This window comes from Colobus angolensis, unplaced genomic scaffold (genome assembly GCF_000951035.1).
Source record: "Colobus angolensis palliatus isolate OR3802 unplaced genomic scaffold, Cang.pa_1.0 Scaffold266, whole genome shotgun sequence".
Classification (NCBI taxonomy): domain Eukaryota; kingdom Metazoa; phylum Chordata; class Mammalia; order Primates; family Cercopithecidae; genus Colobus; species Colobus angolensis.
This window is the reverse complement of record NW_012115888.1, coordinates 32,737-56,224: the sequence shown is the minus strand read 5'-3', so window position 1 is coordinate 56,224 and position 23,488 is coordinate 32,737. Positions and strand designations below refer to the sequence as shown.

Sequence of the window (23,488 nt, the reverse complement as noted above, 5' to 3'; positions counted from 1 at the left end):
ATGGAGGAGGCCCTAGTGATAGCTATCAAAATTAAACTTACTTATCTTTGAATCAGAATACCACACACATATACCAATATGTGTGCTACCTGATATGTGTACAAGGACATTCATTACATTATTACATGTAATAGCAAAGAAGTAACGAGAGACAATAAATACTCATGAAGTTAACAATGGGAGAGGGGTGAGTACATCAGTGAAATTAGTGAGTTAAAGACTTCCAAAAACTCATCAATAAAAGTACTGATTAATAAGAGATACTTTGTTTAATCATTTTAATAATCACTGCAATCATTAACATGGCTATCAAAGTTTATAGTTTGTGGCAAACTTTCCAGTGAGTTATGACATTTGATCATTCTACTAGGCAGACATCATGATAGGTACTGTGTATATAAAGATACAGTAATTCCAGAACCTGATTCCAAGGCATTTATGGTATATTTTTTGAGGTAAATGTCTTACCCAGGAGCTCAAAACATTTCCTGTGAATGGTCAATATTGAATATTTTTGAATTTGTGAGTTTTACTCTCTCTGTTGCAACTACTCAGTTCTGCCGTTATGGCGTGAAATTAGCCATAGATAATACATTAACAAATTTGTGTGTCTATGTCCCCATACCACGTTATTTATGGACTCGAAAATATAAATTTTATATAAATTCCAGGTATCACAAAATATTATTTTCTTTCCATTTTTTCCAAAAATTTAAAAAGGAAACAGAATTGTGTGTAGGCAACACAAAAGTAGACAATGGGCTAGCTTTGACACACCGACTGTAGCTTAACTGAACCCTGATCTAAATCATAAACCAAACTTCATAATATACTTCAATTAGTAATCAAAATGTCAACAGTATTTTTCAATTTTACAAAGATGCAAGGAATTAGAAACTTGTCAATTGTAATACAGGAAGTAAATGGAGGAGTTATAACTCAAGTTTAGCTCTTCACTCAGTAATTATTATTATTTCCTGAAGACAACAAGTCTATTATAATGATCATTATGATGTATGACATGAATTGTAGGATGTGTGTAATATCTTGAGTAAAATTATACTCTTATTTACAACATGAATCATTCAGCACTATTCAAATTTTGAAAAACGAAAAATAGACTAGCGAGTCTGTTAGTTTTTACATGATTTTTTAAAAAGAACAAATTGTTTTAAAATTATAGGGACTAATTATTATATACAGTCGTGCTTCATTTAACGATGGAAATACATTCTGAGAAGTGCATCATTAAGCAGTTCTGTGTTTTTGTGAACATGATAGGGTATACTTATACAAACCGAGATACAATAGCCCACAGGCACAGAGGCTATATGGTGCAGCATATTGCTCCCAGGCTAGAAACCTGTAGAGCATGTTACTGTACTTAATACTGTAGATAATTGTACCACAATAATAAGTATATGCATATCTAAACATAAAAAACAGTACAATAAAATATGCACTACAATCTGTCATATATACTGTCCATAGCTGACTGAAGGTCATTATGTGGCACATGGCTATAATTCGTTTCAGGAGAAAATCAGTTACTTTTTACCAAATTTGCTACTATTATTTTCTTATCCTAGTCCTTCAATTATTTTAAAAGATCTTTAACAAGTAATCAGATCTATGGGATATATCCCTCTGCTGGTTTGAATACTTGAACTCTAATGGCAATTACATTTTGGAAAAAAATATGACTTATGGATTATCATATATATTTATATAAGTAATACATGTATATATACATGTATGTGTTTGTATTTCTGTGTACAATTTATCATTTATTATTATGAAGTGCTCTAAAATCATGGCCTTTAGCCACAAGTACATATATTAGTAAAGAAGAATAGACTAATGTCAACAGAATAAATTATATCATAACAAATCTAATCATTGAGAAAATGTTTAAAAATTATTGTAAGAAACATAAGAGAAGCTAATACGTATCAAAATACTTGGGCTTGTACTCTTATTAAAAATTTAGTAAAGTAGAATAAGATGGCCAACTAGACACAGCCAAGAGATGTCTCTTCCAAAAAGAGAAGTAAAATGTCGAGTAAACTGTCATATTCTGAACAGATCTTTTGAGAAAAAACACTCAAAGTCAATGGAGAAGTGATGCAGACACCAAGGGTGAATAGGGACGAAGCTAGGAAGCCTATATGGAGTCTCCAAGTGTCACGAATGGCTCCCAGTCCTAACCAGGTCCTAAGGAAGGGGTGAGTGAAGGAACTGTGAGGCACCACATTCCCATTGAAGACCTCTGGGATCCAAGTTACAAGAGATCCCATGACCCCCACAGACATTTGAATTGGCAAGGGGAACTTTCCAGAGAGGAGGCAGAGACTGAGCTCAAGCTTGCACAGTGCCCAGAAGGTTTTGTCTGTGGGGTAGCTGCTGCAAAACACAACCATAGGTACTCATCCTCCAAGGCTCTCCATCCTGCTCCGAGCGGCTCTAGCTCCTGTGAATGGCCAGGTTGGGAGAACAGGGCTGCTCTTCCCACAGGACCATGATGCATCTGATTTGCAAAACCCCTTTTTAGTTGGCCACTCCCAAGGCCCCTGCCTGGCCACTCCCATAAGAGGATGCACACAGCACAGCCTCCATTGCCCCAGCTGAGTGTTTTTCCATTGGCCTGAGAGCAGTTTGCCCCTCCGCAGTGGAGTCAGGGGGCTCAGAAGACAAAGCTTTCAAAGCTTTGGGCTTAGTTCCAACCCTCCAGGGTTTGAGCAAAACACCCAGGAGTATGAGGTAAGATCTGGGGCTTGTGCTTAAGTCGGGGATGAGCCCCGACTCTCAGAAATCGAAACCAATGTCTGATGTATGGGTTTGTGTGCTGGCGTGGGAGTTGGTCATCCCTCTCTCCATAAAACCAGACAAGAATGAGTGTAGCAAGTTGGCCAGGGACAATTTCTCCCTGAGGCAGCCCTAGAGCCCGGGACACCTAGAATGACCTATCAATCCGGGCACAGAAGGTTTGGCACAAAACTAGCTGTTCAGACCTGCTCCTGGAGTAGACAACAGAGGGAGAAACCGACAACGGAGTAAGAGTGAGCAGTTCCCACAGCCGTCTGTTGGGTAAAATATCCTGGGCCATGGGTGCTGCAGCAGCTGCAAACCAATGGCACCACTTCCTTGTCTAGGGATCCTCCACCCTGGGCCCACTGCATAAACAGACCACTTGTAGACATACCCCACAACCCACTTCGACTCTGCCAAACTCAGAGGACCGAAAGGGCCCCAGGGAATGGCAGGTCCCCTGGTGGCCTCACCTTTGACTCAAATAACCCCTGGGAGAGAGTGCAGCCTGCCAAGGATCTGTTTGAGCCTAAAAAAATGGACACCTAGCACCAGTGTTTGCAAGGGGCTCTCCCAAGGCCCAGGAATGGAGTTGGTGAGGTCTCATCTACTGGATCTCACCCTGAATTGTACCACCAAATAAAAATAAATTTGTCTACCATGAATCACCTGTGAAATCCAAAGCAGAAAAGCAGCTATAGCTAAGGAACCCATACAGAGCTTTGGGTGTCTAAAAGCACGAAGAAACAAAACCAATCCATAATACACAATATGCATCTCAATCAAACCCTCAACAGGAAAAAATAAATAAAACCAAAAAGCTTCATCGAAATGACAGTAACTTCAAAAAAATAAAGAAACATTACACATCTCAGATGAGAAGACACTGGCACAAAAACTCCATTAATCTTTGGAGTACTCTCTTACCTACAAAGATTGCACTAGCTCCCCAGCAATGGATCCTAAGCAGATTGAGATGGCAGAAGTGACAGACACAGAATTCAGAGTTCGGATGGCAAGGAAGCTCAACAAGATTCAAGAGAAAGTTGAAACCCAATCCAAGGAAGCCAGTACAATGATCCTAAAGTACAACAATGACATAGCCATTTTAAGAAAGAAACAAACGAACTTCTGGCATTGAAAAATATACTACAGGGAATTTCAAAACACAGTTTGAAGCTATAACAATAGACTAGACCAAGCTTAGAAAAGAATTTTTGAGCTCAGAGACTGGACCTTCAAATCAACCCAGTTAAAAAAAAAAAAAAAAAAAGGAAAAATAATTTTTTAAATGAACAATAACTTTGAGAAACATGTGATTATGTAAAGAGAACAAACTCACAATTCCTGAGAGATGGAAAGACAGTACGCAACTTGGAAAACACATTTGAGGATATAGTTAACAGAAATTTTTCCATTTTTGCTAAAGAGGTAGACAAGCATATGTAAAAAAAAAAAAAAATCTAGAAAAATCTCTGTGAGACACTATACAAGATGACTACCCACAAGGCACATAGTCATCAGGGTTTCCAATGTCAAAGTGAAAGAAGAAATCTTAAAGGAAGCTAGGGAAAAGTGTCACATCACAAAAAAGAGAACTCCATCAGGCTAACAGTGGACTTCTCAGCAGAAACCTTACACGCCTGAAGAGATCAGGGCCCTATGTACAGCATCCTTAAAGAAAATAAATTCCAAACAAGAATTTTGTATCCCAGCAAACTAAGCTTCATAAGTAAAGAAAAAATCTTTTCTAGACAAGCAACTGCTATGGGAATTTCTTACCACTAGACCAGTCTTACAAGAGATCCTGCAGAGAGTTCTAAAGATCAAGATGAAACAATGATACCTGCTTCCACAAAAACACACTTAAGTACATAGTGACAGACCCTTAAAAGCAACTATACAATTGAGACTACGATGTAAACAGCTAACAACGTCACAACAGGATCAAAACTTCACTTTGAATGTAGTATCAAAATTAACCTTGAATGTAAATGCTCTAAGCACTCTCACCTAAAAGATACAGAGTGGCAATTTGGATGACTAACCAAGACCATCCATCTTTTGGCTTCAAAAGATCCAGCTCACATGTAACGACACCCATTGCATCAAAGTAAAGGGATAGATAGGATCAAAGTAAAGAAATAGAGAAAAATCTGTCATGTAAATGGAAACAAGAGGAGGTGTTGTTATTCTTAAATCGGACAAAGCAGACTAAACCAACAACAATAAGAAAGGACAAAAAGGGGCATTACATAATCAAATAAGGTTCAATTCAACAAGAAGACATAACTCACCTAAATATACATGTACTCGATATTGAAGCATTGAGATTTATAAAACAAGTACTTCTAGACCTAAGAGATGACTTAGCCACAATAAAATAGTGAATGACTTATCACCCCACTGACAGCTTTAGACAGAAAACTAACAAAGAAATTCTGAACATAAATTTGACACTGAACCAATTAGACATAATAGACACCTATAAAATATTCCACCCAACAACCACAGAATACACATTCTTCTAGTCTATACACAGAACACACTGTAAGATCAACCATATGCTTGGTCATAAAGCAAGTCTCAATAAATTAAAAAATATCAGCAGTGTATTAAACATACTCTCAGATCACAGAGGAATGAAAATAGAAATCAAAACCAGATGATCTCCCAAAACCACACAATTACATGAAAGGTAAACAACTTGCTCCTGAATGACTTTTGACTAAATAACATTATTTAGTAACCTTAACATCACAACTAGGGGAAACAGAAATACAAGAAAGGAAAGGAAAGGAAAGGAAAGGAGAAGAGAAAGGAGAAAGGAGAAAGGAGAAAGGAGAGGAAAGGAAAGGGGAAAGGAAAAGAAAAAAAAGAGAATCCCAAAAGTAACAGAAGTAAAGAAATAGCTAACATCAAAAGTTTCTGCAGTGTGTTGAATTCACATTTGAGGTAGCTGCTGAGGCACAATGGACCAATATACATGGTCCAATAATTGGATAGAAGATGGCAGACTAGAAGAAGATCATGTGTACTCCTCTCACAGAGGGGGAGCAAAACAGGCTAGTGAATACTGAACCTGCAAGCTGATCATCTGAGAAATCACGTCGGGACCCATCAAGGCAGCAGAGTGACACAGAATGCAGAGAGGGGTAGAGCTGTACACCAGCCTGTCTGGGCTCACCGTGGAGACAGGAGAACCTCCCCAGTATGGGAAAGGGTGAGTGAACAAGAGCTTCTAGGGGATTCGTACTCTCCACAGAGTATGAATGCAAGCCTGGAAATGAGAGAATTCTCCCAGGTTCCCCATGCCTTCCCCACTACCATGCTTCTAGACAGGCAGAGAGCCACCCGGACATTTTGAAGTGGCAACTTTTGGAATCCAAGGAAACTTTTACAAGCCCTGGGTCCCAAAGCAAATGAGCACCAGCACCATATCCCCAAGAGAGGCCAAAGTTTTGGTGCCTGGGAGCAGTTGCTTCACTCCTCCTTGCTGGATGGGGTGTCACACCAGCTTCAGACCCAGCAGTCTCACTCCTGTGTGAATTCAACCAGAGGACACAACCTCCTGTTGTCTTGGAAAATACCCAGATGATAGGGTGGGTGACCCCATCCAACCCTGCAACTGGTAGCCAGGTGGGCAACACTTGCTAGAGCTTCTGGCCCAGTGGTCCTTGCATCTGTATGGATTCAGCCAGTGGGAACAACCTTCTATTGTCCCAGAAACCACTTCGACAGCAAGGCAGGTAATCACACCCACCCCTGGCACTGGTAACCAGGTGGGCAGCACCTGCTAGACCTTTTGACCCAGTAGTTTTACTTTTCTGTGAACTCAGCTGGACTGCACAGCTTCCAGTTGTCCCAGGAAGCACCCAGAGAGCAGGGCAGGTGACTTCCCCTACCCCTGCTACTGGTAGCCAGGTAGACAGTGCCTGCTAGAGTTTCCAGTACAGCATTCGCACTTCTGTATGAACTCAGCAAGTGGGCACAGGCTCATGTTGTTCCAGAAAAAGCATCCAGATGGCAGGGGTGGGTGACTCAACCCACCCCTGCCTCTTGGAGCAAGGCAAGCAATGCCAGCTAGAGCTTACAGCACACTGGTCTTACTCTGCTTGTATTTGCAAAGGGACACAGCCTCCTGTTGCCTCAAAAACACACAGACAGCAAGATGGATAGTTCTACCTGCTCCTGCCTCTCAAAGCTAGATGGGCTGCACCCACTAGAGCTTCCAGCCCAGTAGTCCCACCTCTGCCTGAACTCTGCAGGCAGGTGCAACCCCATGTTCCCCTGGGAAGACCGGGACAGCAGATTAGGGCTGACACCCCAAGGATACAGCCTGTCTGCCAACTGTTGCCCCTGTCCAAGGGAGTTACTTAGGCCAGAACACCTAACAAAAGAAACATGGACACAGAGATGGTAATTGGAAGGAATACGTTAAAGACCCAGGGGCAAACTAGATTCAAAGCTTGTCAATAGAACCCACCTTATACAACAATCAAACTCTGAAGGGTATCAAAGAAGACAAAAGCAAAAAAAAAAAAAAAACTTATCCAAAGGACAGCAACTTCAAAGATTGAAAGAACAATAGCCAACACAGATAAGAAAAACACTAGCACAAGAACTCTAGCAACTCAAAAAGCCAGAGTATCTTCTTGCTTCAAATGACCATGGTAGTTCCTGGCAAGAGTTCTTAACCAGGAAAAAATAGCTGAAATGTCAGAAATGCAATTTAGAACATGGATAGGAATGAAGATCATCAATGTTCAGGAGAAAGTTGAAACCCAATCCAAGGAATCTAAGGAATACAATAAAATGATACTGGAGATAAAAGATGAAATGCCATTTTAAGAAAGAACCAAATGAAACTAACAGAGCTGAAAATCTCTAAGAATCTCATAATACAATCCCAAGGATTAACAGCAAAATTGGCCAAGCTGAGGAAATAATCTCAGAGCTCAGAGACTGGTTCTCTGAAGTAACAGGCATAAAAAATAAAGAAAAAGCAATATAAGAAAAAAGAACAAAACCTCCAAGAAATATGAGATTATGTAAAGAGACCAAATCTATGACTCAGTGGCTCGCTGAAAGTCAGGAAGAGAAATCAAGCAACTTGGAAAACAAATTTGAAGATATCATCCACAATCACTTCCCGAACCTTGCTAAGGAGGCCAACACTCAAATCCAAGAAAGGCAGAGAATCCTTGTGAGGTACTATAAAGATGACCATTCCCTAAGACACAGTCACCAGATTCTCCAAGTTTGAAATGAAAGAAAAAATGTTAAAGGTAACTAGAAAGAAGAGGCAGGTCACCTACAAAGGGAAACTCATCAGGCTAGCAGTGAACCTTTCAGCAGAAATCCTACAGGCCAGAAGTGACTAGGGGACTATATTCAGCATTCTTAAAGAAAAGAAACTACAACCAAGAATTTCATATCCAGACAATCTAAGCTTCATAAGCAAAAGAGAAATAAGGTTCTTTTCAGACAAGCAAATGCTAAGAGAATTTGTTACCACCAGAGTTGCCTTACAGGAGGTCCTTATAGGAGTGCCATAGATGGAAGGGAAAAACCATTACCAGCCAGAACAAAAACACACTAAGTGCATAGATCACTGACACTATAAAGCAACTATACAATCAAATCTGCATAATAACCAGCTAACATCAAAATGACAGGATGAAACCTGCACATGTCGATATTAACCTCAAACGTAAATGGGCTAAATGTCCCAGTTAAAAAGCACAGAGTGGTAAGTGGGATGAAGAAGCAAGACTCAACCCCAGTCAAGAAGAGACCTTTCTCACATGCAGTGATATCCATAGGCTCAAAGTAAAGGGATGGGGAAAAATCTACCAAGAAAATGGCAAGCAAAATAAGTGAGGGTTGTTATTCTAATTTCAGACAAAACAGACTTTAAACCAATGAACAAAAAAGGCAAAAAGTGTTACATAATGGGAAAGGGTTCAGTTCAACAAGCAGACTTAACTATCTTAAATATAAATACACCAAGACAGGAGGTCCCAAGTTCATAAAGCCAGTTCATAGACACTTACAAAGAGAATTAGATAACACCACACTAATAGTAGGAGACTTCAACACCACACTGACAGTATCAGACAAGTTATCAAGGAAAAAAAAAAAAAAAACTGTTAAAAAACTTGGGACCCAATTTTGAAATTTGACCAGATGAGTTTAACAAATATCTACAGAACTCTCCACCCCCCTGAAAAACAGATTATAAATTCTTCTCATCTACAAATGACACAAACTGTAAAATCCCACACACAATAAAAAATAAAACAACCCTCAGCAAATTCAAGAAAGCCGAAATCATACCAAACATACTCTTGGACCATTGCACAATAAAAATAGAAATCAATACTAAGAAAATTGCCCAAAACCATACAAAGATGTGGAAAGTAAACGGGCTACTCCTGAACAACTTTTGAGTAAACAATGAAATTAAATCAGAGTCAAGAAATTGTTTGATATTCATAAGAAGAAAGATACTTCATACTAGAATATCTGAGACACATCTAAAGCAGTATTAGGAGAGAAGTTTATAGTACTAAGTGCCCACTTCAAAATGTTAGAAAGATATCAAATTAAGAATCTGACACCGAAAAAAGAGCAAACCAACCACAAAGCCTGCAGAAGATAAGAAATAACCAAAAATAGAGCTGAACTGAAGGAAACTGATATGTGACATACCACGCAAAAGATCAGCATATCCAGAAGTTGGTTCATTGAAAGAATAAATTAGATTGATAGAATTCTAGCTAGACTAATAAAGTAAAACAGAGAAAAGATCCATATAAGCACAATTAGAAATTACAAAGGGTACATTCCCAATGACCCCACAGAAATTAAAAAAAAAACCCTCAGAAACTACTATTAACACCTCTATGCACATAAGTTAGACAACCTGGAAATATACAACCTCCCGAATTTGAACGAGGAAGATATTGAATCCCTGAATACAATAATAATGCAATCTGAAATTGAATCAGTAATAAGAGTCCTACCAACCAGAAAAACTCCATGACCACAAAGACTCAACTGAATTTCACAGACTCACAACTGAAAAGATGTATAAGGAAGAGCTGGGACCATTCCTATAGAAACTATTTCAAACCAATTGAGGATGATGGACTTCTCCCTAACTCAGTCTATGAGGCCAGCATCATCCTGATACCAAAATCTGTCAGATACAAAACAACAACAACAACAACAAAACTGCAGGCCAATATTTTTGATAAATTTATATTCAGAAACTTATTATATTCAAAAAATACTTGCAAACCAAATCCAGCAGCACATCAAAAAGGTACTCCACCTGTGATTAAGTAGGCTTTATCTCTGTGATGCAAAATTGGTTCAACATTGCAAATCAATAAGTGTGATTCATCACAGAAACATAAGTAAATACAAAACCAAATGATCATATCAATAGATACAGAAAAGGTTTCTGGTAAAATACAACATCCCTTCATGTTAAAGAAACCTCAACAAACTAGGCACTGAAGGAACTTACTTCAAAATAATCAGAGCCGGCTGGGTGCTGTGGCTCATGCCTGTAACCCCAGTACTTTGGGAGGCCAAGATGGGAGGATCACCTAAGGTCAAGAGTTCGAGACCAGCCTGACCAATGTGGGAAACCCTGTCTCTACCAAAAATACAAAAATTAGCCGGGCGTGGTGGCACTTGCCTGTAATCCCAGCTACTCAGCAGGCTGAGACAGGAGAATTGCTTGAACCCAGGAGACAGAATTTGCAGTGAGCCAAGATCATGTCACTGCACTCCAGCCTGGGTGACACAGTAAGAATCCCTCAAAAAAATTAATTAATTAATAAGTAAATAACAGGAGCCATCTATGAAAAACCCATAGTGATGAACATACTGAATGAGCAAAAGCTGGAAGTATTCCTCTTCAGAAATACACCAAAACAAAGATGACCACTCACACCACTGCTGTTCAATATAGCACTGGAAGTCCTAGCCAGAGCATTCAGGCAAGAGAAAGAAATGAAAACCTCTCTTTCAGGTAGAAAGAAAGGAAGTCAAACTATTTCTGTTTGCAAATGATATAATCCTATACCTATAAAACCCCATAGTCTGTGCCTAAACACTCCTAGGTCTGATAAACAACTTAAGCAAAATCTCAGGATAAAAAATCATTGTACAAAAATCAGTAGCACGTATATACAGGAACAACGTCCAAGCTAAGAGCCAAAACAATAATGCAATTTCATTCACAATAGTCACAAAAACAAATTTTATAGGAATATACCTAATCAGGGAGATGAAAGGTATTGATAATGAGAATGTCAATACAATATTCAAATAAATCAGAGATGACATAAACAAATGGAAAAATCTTCCATGTTCATGGATAGGAATACTCAATATTGTTAAAATGGCCATACTGCCCAAAGCAGTTTACAGATTCAATGTTATTGCTATCAAACTGTCAATGTCATTTTTCACAGAATTTGCAAAAACTGTCTGAAAATTCATATGAAACCAAAAAGAGCTTAAATAGCTTGATGCAGGCATCATGGCATTCAACTTCAAACTATACTACAAGTCTATAGTAACCAAAACAACACAGTACAGGTACAAAAAATGGACAAAAAGATCAATGGAAAAGAATAGAGAGGCCATAAATAAAGCCACATACCTACCACCATCTGACCTTTGACAAAGTTGACAAAAAACAAGCAATGGGGAAAAGGCTCGCTATTCAATAAATAGTGCTAGGATAACTGTATAGCCATATGAAGAAGGTTTAAGTTAGTCTCCTTCCTTACATCCTTTACAACAATGAAATTAAAATGAATTAAGGATTTAAATATAAAATCTAAAACTATAAAAACCCTGGAAGGTGACCTAAGAAATATCATTCCAGACATAGGTCTGGGCAAAGATTTTATGACAAAGCTGCCAAAAGCAATTGCAACTAAATAGAAAATGACAAATGGGACCTAGTTAAACTAAAGTGCTTCAGCACAGCAAAAGAAACTATGAACAGATTTAACAGACAACTTATGGAATGGGAGAAAATATTTTGAAACTATGCATCACACAAAAGTCTAATATCCAGAATCCATATGAAAATTAAACAAATTAGAAAGAAAAAGCATCAAATAATTCCATTAAAAAGTGGACAAAAGACATAGACATTTTTCAAAAGAAGACATATACCCAGCCAACAGGCATATGAAAAAACACACATTATTAATCATGAGATAAATGCAAATTAAAAACACAGTTTGATACCGTCTTACTGCAGCCAGAATAGCTATTACTAAAGTCAAAAAAATAGAAAAAGAATGATGACAAGGTCAAAAAGAAAAGGGAGAACTTATACACTGCTGGTGTGAATGTAAATAAGTTTAGTCATTGTGGAAATCAGTGTGGCCATTTTTCTAAAACCCTAAAGCAATGTGCCATTTCACCCAGCCATTTTCCATACCCAATCCAAGTATTGGGTATATGCCCAAAGGAATATAAATCATCCTACCATAAAGACACATATAAGGATATGTTTATCACTGCATCATTAACAATAGCAAAGGTATTAAATCAATGTAAATGCCCATTAACAGTAGCCTGGATAAAGACAATGTGGCACATATACACCATGGAATACTACGTAGCCACGAAAATGTATGAGATCACATCCTTTTCAGGAACATGGATAGAGGTGGAGGCCATAACCTGACACAAACAAATGCAGGAAGAGAAAACCAAATACTGCATGTTCCGATTTATAAGTGATAGCTGAACTCTGAATACATATAAACACAAAGAAGGGAACAATGGACACTGGAGTATTTTCAAGAGTGAAGGGTGAAAGGAGGATGAGGATAAGTACCTATCAGGTACTGTGCTCCAGGTAATGAAGTAATCTGTACATTAAACCCATGTGACACACAATTTATGTATATAACAAACCTAAAATAAAAATTACAAATAAAAATAAAATAAAATCAGAGCAGGATTGAATGAAATTAAGAACTAAAATCTATACAAAGAATCAATAAAACCAAATGTTACTCCTTTGAAAGGATAAACAAAACTGATAGATCTCTATCTTTAAGAAAGAAAAAAAGAGAGATGATCTGAAGAAGCACAAGCAGAGATGACAAAGGTTACATTACAACCAATCCCACAGAAATGCTAAAGAACCTCAGAGACTATTATGAACAGCTTTATGTAAATAAAATAGAAAATCAATGGGAAATTGATAAATTCCTGGAAACACAACCTCCCAAGAAATTTTAATTCCAAACAGAACCAATAATAAGTCCCAAAATTGAGTCAGTAATTAAAAACCAATCAACCAAAAAGGGATGGATTCACAGCCAAATTCTAGTAGATGTATAAAGAAGGGCTTTAGGCTACCAATTTTACAAAAATTATCCCAAAAAATCAAAGAGGAGACACTTCTTGCTAGCTCATTCTACTATGCCAGCATTATCCAGATACGAACAGATGGCAAAGATACAATTAAAAAATAAAACTACAGGCCAAAGCCCTGATGAACCTACATGCAAAAATCTTTTACAAAATACTAGCAAACTTCATCCAGCCCCACATCAAAAAGTTAACTCACCACACTCATGTAAGCTTTATTCCTAAGATGCAAGATTGGTTCAACATACACAAATCAATAAATGTGAGTCAGTACATTAACAGAATTGAAAGCAAAAGACGTGATTATTTCAATAGACACAAGACAAGCTTTTGATAAAATCCAACATCCTGTCATGATAAAAACCCTCATAAAACTATGCCTTAAGGGAATACACCTTGAAATAATACAGAGTCATCTATGACAAATCCATAGTCAATGTCTTGCTGAATAGACAAAAGCTGGAAGCATTCCCTTTGAGACCTGGAACAAGACAGGGCTACCCACTTGCATCACTGCTATTCAACATAGTACTATAAGTCCTAGCCAGAAAAATCAGGCAAGAGAAAGAAATAAAAGGCATTCAAATAGGAAAAGAAGTCAAATCATCTCTCTTCAATAGTCATATGACTGTATACCTAGAAAATCTAAAGATTCTACCAAAAGGTGCCTACCACTGATGAATGGCTTCAGTTAAGTTTTGAGATATAAGTACAAAAAGCAGTAGTATTTCTAAACACTAATAATGTTCAAGCTGAAAATCAAAATAATTAAAAAAAAAAAGAAAAGCATAGAGAAATAGCTGATCAATGAGGTGAATGACTTCTACAAGGATAACTACAAACCACTGGTGAAAGAAATCAGAGATGACACATAATAAATGGAAAAATATTCCATATTCAGGGATTTAAAGAATCATTATCGGCCGGGCGTGGTGGCTCAAGCCTGTAATCCCAGCACTTTGGGAGGCCGAGACGGGTGGATCGCGAGGTCAGGAGATCGAGGCCATCCTGGCCAACATGGTGAAACCCCGTCTCTACTAAAAAATACAAAAAAAAAAAAAAAACTAGCTGGGCCTGGTGGTGAGCATCTGTAGTCCCAGCTACACGGGAGGCTGAGGCAGGAGAATGGCGTAAACCTGGGAGGCGGAGCTTGCAGTGAGCTGAGATCTGGCCACTGCACTCCAGCTCGGGCCACAGAGCAAGACTCCGTCTCAAAAAAAAAAGAATCATTATCATTAAAGTGGCTATACTGCTCCCAAGCAATCTACAGATTTAACATAAATTATTTCAAGCCACCAATGTTATTTTTCACAGAACTAGAAAAGAACTACTAGACAATGTATATGGAAAAACAACAACAAACAAAAGCCCAAATAGCCAAAGCAATCCTTACCAAAAAGAGCAAAGCCCAAGGCATCACATTACTCTACTTCAATCTATGTTATACTACAAAGCTACAGTAACTGAAACAGCATGGTAATGGTCCAACAACAGACATATAGGCTAATGGAACAGAATACAAAACACAAAAATACAGCCACACACTCACAACCATCTGATTTTTGACAAAGTCAACAAAAACAATCAATGGGGAAAGGATTTCCTATTTAATAAATGGTGCTGGGATAATTTGCAATCTATACACACAAGAAGGAAACTGGACCTGTATCTCTTCTCATCTACAAAAATTACCTTAAGATAAAGTAAATAATTAAATGCAGACCTCAAATTATACAAATGCTAGAAGAAAATCACAGACATTTATTTATTGACATAAGTCTTGGCAAATAATTTATGGCTGTCCTGAAAAGCAATCCCAAAAAAAAAAAAAAAAATTGACAAGTAAAATCTAATTAATACTAAAGAGCTTCTGCACAATCAAAGAAACTATCACCAAAGTTTGTAGAGACAAACTACAGAACGGGAGAAAAATTTTGCAAACTGTGCATCTCACAAAGGTATAATATCTAGAATCTGTAAGGAACACAAAAAATGAAAAAGAAAAAAACATTAAAATTGGCATAAACAGACACTTTTCAAAGGAAGACACACAAATAGCCAACAAGCATGTGAAAAATATTCCTCACCACTAATTAACAAAGAAATGCAAATCAAAACCACAATAAGATACCATCTCACACTAGTCAGAATAGCTACCATTAAAAAGTTAACAAATAATAGATGCTATCAGGACTGTGGAGAAAAGGGAAAACACACACTCTTGGTGGGAATGTAAATTAGTACACCCAATGTGGAAAGCAGGTTACAGATTTCTCGAAGAACTAGAAATAGAACTACTGTTCAAACCATCCAACCCACTACTGGATATACACCCCTCTTTCCCCAAAAAAGTTGTTCTAACAAAAAGACAAATGCACCCATATGTTCATTGCAGCACTATTCACAAGAGCAAAGATACGGATTCAATAACCTAGGTGTCCCTCAATGGTGGATTAAATGAAGAAAATGTGATACATATGCATCATGAAGTACTACACAGCCACAAAAAAGAACAAAATCATGTCCTTTGCAGCAATGTGGATACAATTGGATGCCATTATCCTAAGTAAGCTAACACAGAAACAGAAATTCAAATATGTATTTTCACTTGTAAGGGGAAGCTGAACACAGGTACACATGGATATAAAGATAAGAACATTAGACAGGGGACTACAAGTGGGAGTGAAGTAGAAAGGGGAGGAAGGGCTGAAAAACTACCTACTGATTACTGTGCTTACTCTCTGGGTAATGGGTTTGATCACACTCCAAACCTCAGCATCACACAATATACACATGAAACAAACATGCACATGTGCCCTTTGAATTTAAAATAAAAGTAAAAATTTTTTCAAGTCTACTTAATATTATTTTATAATGTAAAATATAACTAGAGATGTAAACATTTCAATCAAGTTCAAAGATGATTTGGAAGAATCTTACCTAATTCATCTGTTAAAAAACATTCTTTTAATACAAGAACTGCATTTTATGAGTATTATTTTATGTCTGTTGACAAAACATTTGCTGGCATTTCTGTGATGGAGGAAGAGAAAAGATACTTTTCAGCTTTTTGGAGTTATCCCTTCTCATGTTCACAGTAATCACAATAATTCTATATTTTATACAAGAGTGCTATGAAATTTCTTTTGGTGGTTTTGTCATGAAGTCTTAGCACATGCCTATGTCCTGAATGGTATTGCTTAGGTTTTCTTCTAGGGTTTTTATGGTTTAGGGTTTTATATTAAGTCTTTAGTCTATCTTCTGTTAATGTTTGTATAAGGTGTAAGGAAGAGGTCCAGTTTCAGTTTCCTGCATATGGCTGGCCAGTTTTCCCAGCATCATTTACTGAATAGGAGATCTTGTCCCTATTGCTTGTTTTTGTAAGGTTTGTCAAAGATCAGACAGCTGCAGATGTGTGGTGTTATTTCTGAGGTTTCTGTTCTGCTCCATTACTCTATATGTCATTTTGGTACCAGTACCCTGCTGTTTTGGTTACTGTAGGTCTGTAGTATACTTTGAAGTCAGGTAATGTGAGGCCTCTAGCTTTGGTTTTTTGCTTAGGATTCTCTTGGCTATACGGGGTCTTCTTTGATTCCATATGAAATTTAGAATCGTGTTTTTTTCTTTTTTTTCTAATTTTGTGAAGAATGTCAATGTAGTTTGATGGGAAGAGCATTGAATCTATAAATTACTTTGGGCAATATGGCAATTTTCACAATATTGATTCTTCCTATCCATGAGGATGGAAAGCTTTTTCATTTGTCTGTGTCCTCTCTCATTTCCTTGTCCAGTGGTTTGTAGTTCTTGAAGAGGTCCTTCACAATCCTTGTTGTGAAGTATTCCTAGGTTAGCTGTATTCCTAGGTATTTCATTCCCTTTGTAGTGATCATGAATAGGAGTTCATTCATGATTTGGCTCTCTTTTTGCCTACTGTTCATGTAAAGGAATACTTGTGATTTTTGCACACTGGTTTTTGTATCCTGAGACTTTGCTGAAGTTGCTTACCAGCTTAATGAAATTTTGGGCTGAGATGATGGGGTTTTCTAAATATAAAATCATGTTGTCTGCAAACAGAGACAACTTCACTTCCACTCTTCCTATCGGAATACCCTTTATGTCTTTCTCTTGCCTGATTGCTCTGGCCAGAACTTCCAATATTATTTTGAATAGGAGTGGCGGGAGAGGGTATCCTTGTATTAGTTTTCAAAGGAAATGCTTCCAACTTTTGCTCATTCAATATGATATTGGTTGTGGGTTTGTCATGAATAGCTCTTATTATTTTGACATATGTTCCATCAATACCTAGTTTTTTGAGAGTTTTTAACATGAATGGATGTTAAATTTTATCAAAAGCCTTTTCTCCATCTATTGAGATAATCATGTGGTGTTTGTCTTTGGTTCTGTTTATGTGATGGATTATGTTTATTGATTTGCATATGTTGACCCAGTCTTGCATCCCAGGGATGAAGCTAACTTGATCTGGGTGGATAAGTTTTTTGATGTGCTGCTGGATTCGGTTTGTCAGTATTCTACTGAGGATTTTTGCATTGATGTTCATCAGGGATAGTGGCCTGAAGATTTTTTTTGTTGTTGTGTCTCTTCCTGGTTTTGGTATCAGGATGATGCTGGCTTCATAAAATGAGCTGGGGAGGAGTCCCTCCTTTTCAATTGTTTGGAATAGTTTCAGAAGGAATGGTACCAGTTCTTTTTTATATTTCTGGTAGAATTCAGCTGTGAATCCGTCCAGTCCTGGGATATTTTCTTTTTTTTTTTTATTGGTAGGCTATTAATTACTGACTCAATTTCACAGCTTGTTATTGGTCTATTCAGAGACTTGACTTATTCCTGGTTTAGTCTTGGTAGGGTGTATATACCCAGGAATTTATCCATTTCTTTTATATTTTCTAGTTTATTTGCTTAGAGGTATTTATAGTATTCTTTGATGGTAGTTTGTATTTCTGTGGGGTCAGTGGTGATATTCCCTTTATCATTTTTAATTATATCCATTTGATTCTTCTCTCTCTTCTTCTTTATTAGTCTAGCTAAGAGTCTATCTATTTTGCTAATTAAAAAAAACAAAAACAGAAAACAAACAAACAAAAAAACACAGCTCCTGGATTCTTTGACTTTTTGGAGGGTTTTCGTGTCCCTATCTCCTTCAGTTCTTCTCTGATCTTAGTTATTTCTCGTCTTCTGCTAGCTTTTGGATTAGTTTGTTCTTGCCACTTTAGTTCTTTAAATTATGATGTTAGGGTGTCAGTTTGAGATCTTTCTAGCTTTCTGATGCATGCAGTTAGTGCTATACATTTCCCTCTTAACACTGCTTTAGTTGTGTCCCAGAGATTCTGATGTGTTGTCTCATGGTTCTCATTCGTTTCAAATACCTTCTTGATTTCTGCCTTAATATCATTATTTACTCAGGAATCATTCAGGGGCAGATTGCATGAAATTGAAATTCCATGATTTTGTGTGTGTTTCTTAATTCTGAGTTCTAATCTGACTGCAATAGATGCTAGCAAGGCCCTAGGGAAATAGGAACAGGTTTACACTGATGATGGGAATGTAAATTGGTTCTATCATTGTGGAAAACAGTGTGGGAATTCCTCAAGGATCTAGAATCAGAAATACCATTTGACCCAGCAATCCCATTATTGGGTATATACCCAAAGGACTATAAATCATTCTACTATAAAGACATGTGCACATGCATGTTAATTGCAGCACTATTTACAATAGCAAAGACATGGAACCAACCCAAATGCCTGTCAATAATAGACCAAATTAAGAAAATGTGGTACATATACACCATGGAATAATATGCAGCCATAAAAAGGAATGAGATCATGTCCTTTGCAGGGACATGGATGAAGCTGAAAGCCATCATCCTCAGCAAACCGACACAGAAACAGAAAACCAAACACCACATGCTCTTACTTCTAAGTGGGAGCTGAACATTGAGAACACATGGACACAGAGAGGGGAGAAACACACACCAGGGCCTGTTGGGGGGTGGGGGTGAGGGGGAGGAACATAGAAGACAGGTCAATAGGTGCAGCAAACCGCCATGACACACATATACCTATGTAACAACCCCGAACGTTCTGCACATGTATCCCTTTTTTGTTGTTGTTGTTTGCTTGTTTTTGTTTTTTAGAAGAAATAAAGAAAAAAGAGTACTTTGAAAATAAAGAATTGGTTCACTCTGAATGTATTTATAAGTGTGACGTTAAATTAATTTTCTAAGCAAGTTAAAATAATGGCAAAGAAGATAATTATTTTAAGCACATAGTGATTGCTAAGCTTTGCAGTTTTTATTTTTTTATTTTTAGTTATGCATTTATGTTACAGGGGGTGTGTGGGAGTGAGAAAAAAATCTGTAAAATTAAGGTAGAATTGCCCATAAAGGCAAATTAGAAAGAAGTAGAAAGACTAAAAGTGAGGTGTCCCTGGGTCAGATGAGGAATAACAGGACTCGCTTTCAGGTTTGACCTTTTATATCTGTGTGTTTGTCCATCCATACTACAGACAACGGAATGGATAATAGTTTCACAGAACCTCCACAAACCTGAACAGCATCACAAACCTCCATCGCCTCCTGATATGTGAGGAGCTCTCAGCCATATGTTCATTGGCACCATATGTTCATTCGATTCCAGAAAGATTGTTTAGAACTGATCTTCCTATTGAGGCTTCATCTTTTACTAAAACTAGGCGAGCTCAAAAAACAAGTTGCCTGAATTTCCCTCCCTTTTCCAAAAAGTTTTGTTTCTGTTTCTTAGATTAAAATTTTAAGAAATATGCATCATAAGATATTTTTAATAATAAAATATTTTTCCTCTTGATTTATTCCAAAACGGGAAATTTTAATGATACTTTTCTTGTGCTACTTTCAAGGATGGAAAGCATACAGAAAAAGGATGTGACTGAACTAATTTACACTCCCATCAACAGTGGAAAAGTATTCCTATTTCTCCACATCCTCTCCAGCATCTGTTATTTCCTGACTTTTTAATGACTGCCATTCTACCTGGTGTCAGATGGTATTTCATTGTGGTTTTGATTTGCACTTCTCCAATGACCAGTGATGATGTGCTTTTCTTCACATGTTTGTTGGCTGCATAAATTTCTTCTTTTGAGAAATGTGTTCATATCCTTTGCCCACTTTTTGATGGGGTTGTTTTTTTCTGGCAAATTTGTTAAAGTTCTTTGTAGATTCTGGATACTAACCCTTTGTCAGATGGATAGATAGCAAATATTTTCTCCCATTCTATAGGTGGACTGTTCACTCTGATGGTAGTTTCTTTTGCTGTGTAGAAGCTCTTTAGTTTAATTAGATCACATTTGTCAATTTTGGCTTTTATTGTCATTGCTTTTGGTGTTTTAGTCATGAAGTCTTTGCCCATGCCTACATTCTGAATGTTATTGCACAGGTTTTCTTCTAGGGTTTTTATGGTTATAGGTCTTACATTTAAGTCTTTAATCCATCTTGAGTTAATATTTGTATAAGGTGTAAGGTGATTCCTCAAGGATCTAGAACCAGAAATACCATTTGACCCAGCAATCCCATTATTGGGTATATACCCAAAGGATTATAAATCATTCTACTATAAAGACACTTGCACACGTATGCTTATTGCAGCACTATTCACAATAGCAAAGACTCGGAACCATCCCAAATGCCCATCAGTGATAAACTGGATAAAGAAAATGTGGCACATTTATACCAGGGAATGCTATGCAGCCATAAAAGAAGGATGAGTTCATGTCCTTTGCAAGGACATGGATGAAGCTGGAAACTATCATTTTCAGCAAACTAACACAGGAACAGAAAACCAAACGCCACATGTTCTCACTCGTAAGTAGGGGTTGAATAATGAGAACACATGGACACAGGGAGGGGAACATCATACACCGGGGCCTGTCTGGGGGTCGTGGGGTAGGGGAGGAATAGCATTAGGAGAAATATCTAATGTAGATGATGGGTTGATGGGTGCAGCAAAACACCATGGCACGTATATACCTATGTAACAAACCTGTATGTTCTGCACAGCATCCCAAAACTTAAAGGTATAATTTTTTTAATAAAAAGGATTTTGAAGTTTATAACACAAATAAATTTCTACTAATCTATTATGTTCTGATGTTATTACAATTTTAAAAATGTATTTTATGAAATACTTGGTAGGAATAAAGCATACAATTAAGATAGATCTTTTGTCTCATTTTAATATGCATATGAGAATATGATACAATTGTTTTAGATCTTTTTTTATGTTCTATATTCTAACTCCACAGCTCCTGCCTTGTATAGAAAATGCAGCTGTAACCCAGTCCCTGCTGGACAAGGGGTGGAACAGATGGCTTGTGATCCTGTACTGCCTACACGTTAGGGAAGCACCAAGGCTTAGATGGAATACTATTTTTTTTAGTACTAACAGTGCTAAAGTGAGAATAAATCATCAATCAGGGGGATGGAAGCCACTGAGCCTGCAGTCACGGATATTCTACTGCTGTGCTTGCTGTTTCTCCCATAGGTCCTGAACAAACTGAAGTGCGGCTGCTTCCCAAGACCGGTAATTAATCAGAAGAAGGTCTCTCCAATTCCCAGTTTGTTCTCAACCCTAGAGCCTAGATGACACATGCTTAAACTCTTCCATGTTACTGACCACATAATTTGCTGAACAGTATGATCAGCCATTAAATTTTCTTGTCTGCATTTTTGAGAGAAAGGGAACTTGACTTGAAATTACTGATCATTTTGTCAACTTCATTCCATTGTGATTATTTTTTCAAAGCCTATATATCCAGTGCATACTTAATCTATATTTAAAAGATATCAATGTTTTTATGAAATTTAACTTTGGGGGTTGGAAAAATATTCATATGCTATTAAAGGTTAACTTAAATAAGAGTACATCTCTAAAAATTAATAGAAAATATTAGATTTTTCTATTATTTAATTATGATATTAGAAAATGCATGTGATATTTTCTTGATAGAGCATCTTCTTTTTAGCCATATGTGCAGGAGCAATATATGAAAATAGCAGTAAATATCAGTGTACCAACAAGTGACATGTGAATTCCAATATACCTTCAAAGTAATAAAGAAAAAATCACTTACTTAATTGTGTGTTCCATTAAGTCTTTCCAATTTACAAGAGAGAAAAAAAAAGTAATATACTTGTTATGAATATTCAGTCTTGTATGTATGGGCCAATGTTTAGAGAGGTATAAGATGATGAATAATGTTTCCTTTTTACAATTATTATTTTGAGCTCTCTAATATAAGTAGTAGTTTCTATAGCATAATTCTCTCTACAACATCATTTGCTTCATATGTCTATCTCTTCAAATATTTCTCCAACATCAGCTCATCTTACCCCACAATTTCTCAAGATAGGAAAAACAGCAAAACAAACAAAAACTTACCTTTCCAACATACTGAGGATCTGGTCCCATATGTTCTTCTAAAACAAAGAACTGATTCCATACCCATCCCCTTTTGGGACGATGATGGACTTCGGTTTCACCTTCAATGTGTCTGGTTTGGTTTCTCATCCCCTTGATGGAGCTGTGGTGAGCAGTTCCATAACACCTCTGCACAAAACAGAGGCACACTAGGACTGGACAGATGCAAGACGTGCTCGTAATTTTCATTGTAAGATAACTTTCCAGTTCACAGTTTTCCTTCTTTTCCTTGTCAGCTACAAATGCTTAGTGGGCATTCAAGAAAGAAGCCAGAGCATCTTTAGGAAGGACAGTCCAAAGTAAATTGTTTAGTGTGTCCATGATTTAGCTGTCCATCAGGGAAAGGTCAGATCACATTTACATTCTGAACCACTTGGAAAATCAAAGCTGTAGTTGTCTGATTCCAACTCTTCACAGTAGTTGAACACAAGCAACCATTTTCAACCTAATGGAAAGAGAAAATTATCTGTGTTACAAAACATGTTTTTTTTAACTATTTGCTCTGAATACAAATGATACTATTTTGCAATGTGATACTGATAGGCAAAGAACATATGCAAATTCTTTAGGACACATCCAGAAACCTATACACCTATATATCTACATGCATTTTTACATAAACCTTCCTGTTTGTTCCATTAATTCTCAATTACAAATGGATGTATAATTCTTGTTTTTGTTAGACATAATACAATGTGTTATATATAATACACATTAATTACCTACTGTATGAGACTCATCAAACTTTGACAAAATATCCCAAGGCCTGAAAAACTGTCACAGACCAT

At 37.2% G+C, this 23,488-nt stretch overlaps 1 protein-coding gene across 3 annotated transcripts in view; it reads right to left on the bottom strand.

Annotated features, from left to right (window-relative positions):
* Nucleotides 1-23,147, bottom strand: part of CDH18 (cadherin 18, type 2) — a 363,385-nt gene extending 340,238 nt beyond the window's left edge. For 2 of the 3 annotated variants that reach the window (XM_011947447.1, XM_011947449.1), the window contains exon 1: nt 22,662-23,147. In XM_011947447.1, the coding sequence (XP_011802837.1) occupies nt 22,662-22,889 (228 nt within the window). In that variant the 5' untranslated portion in view covers nt 22,890-23,147. The remainder of the gene's footprint in view (nt 1-22,661) is intronic. The other variant, XM_011947448.1, reaches the window with a different exon arrangement.
* Nucleotides 23,148-23,488: the final 341 nt, after the last annotated feature.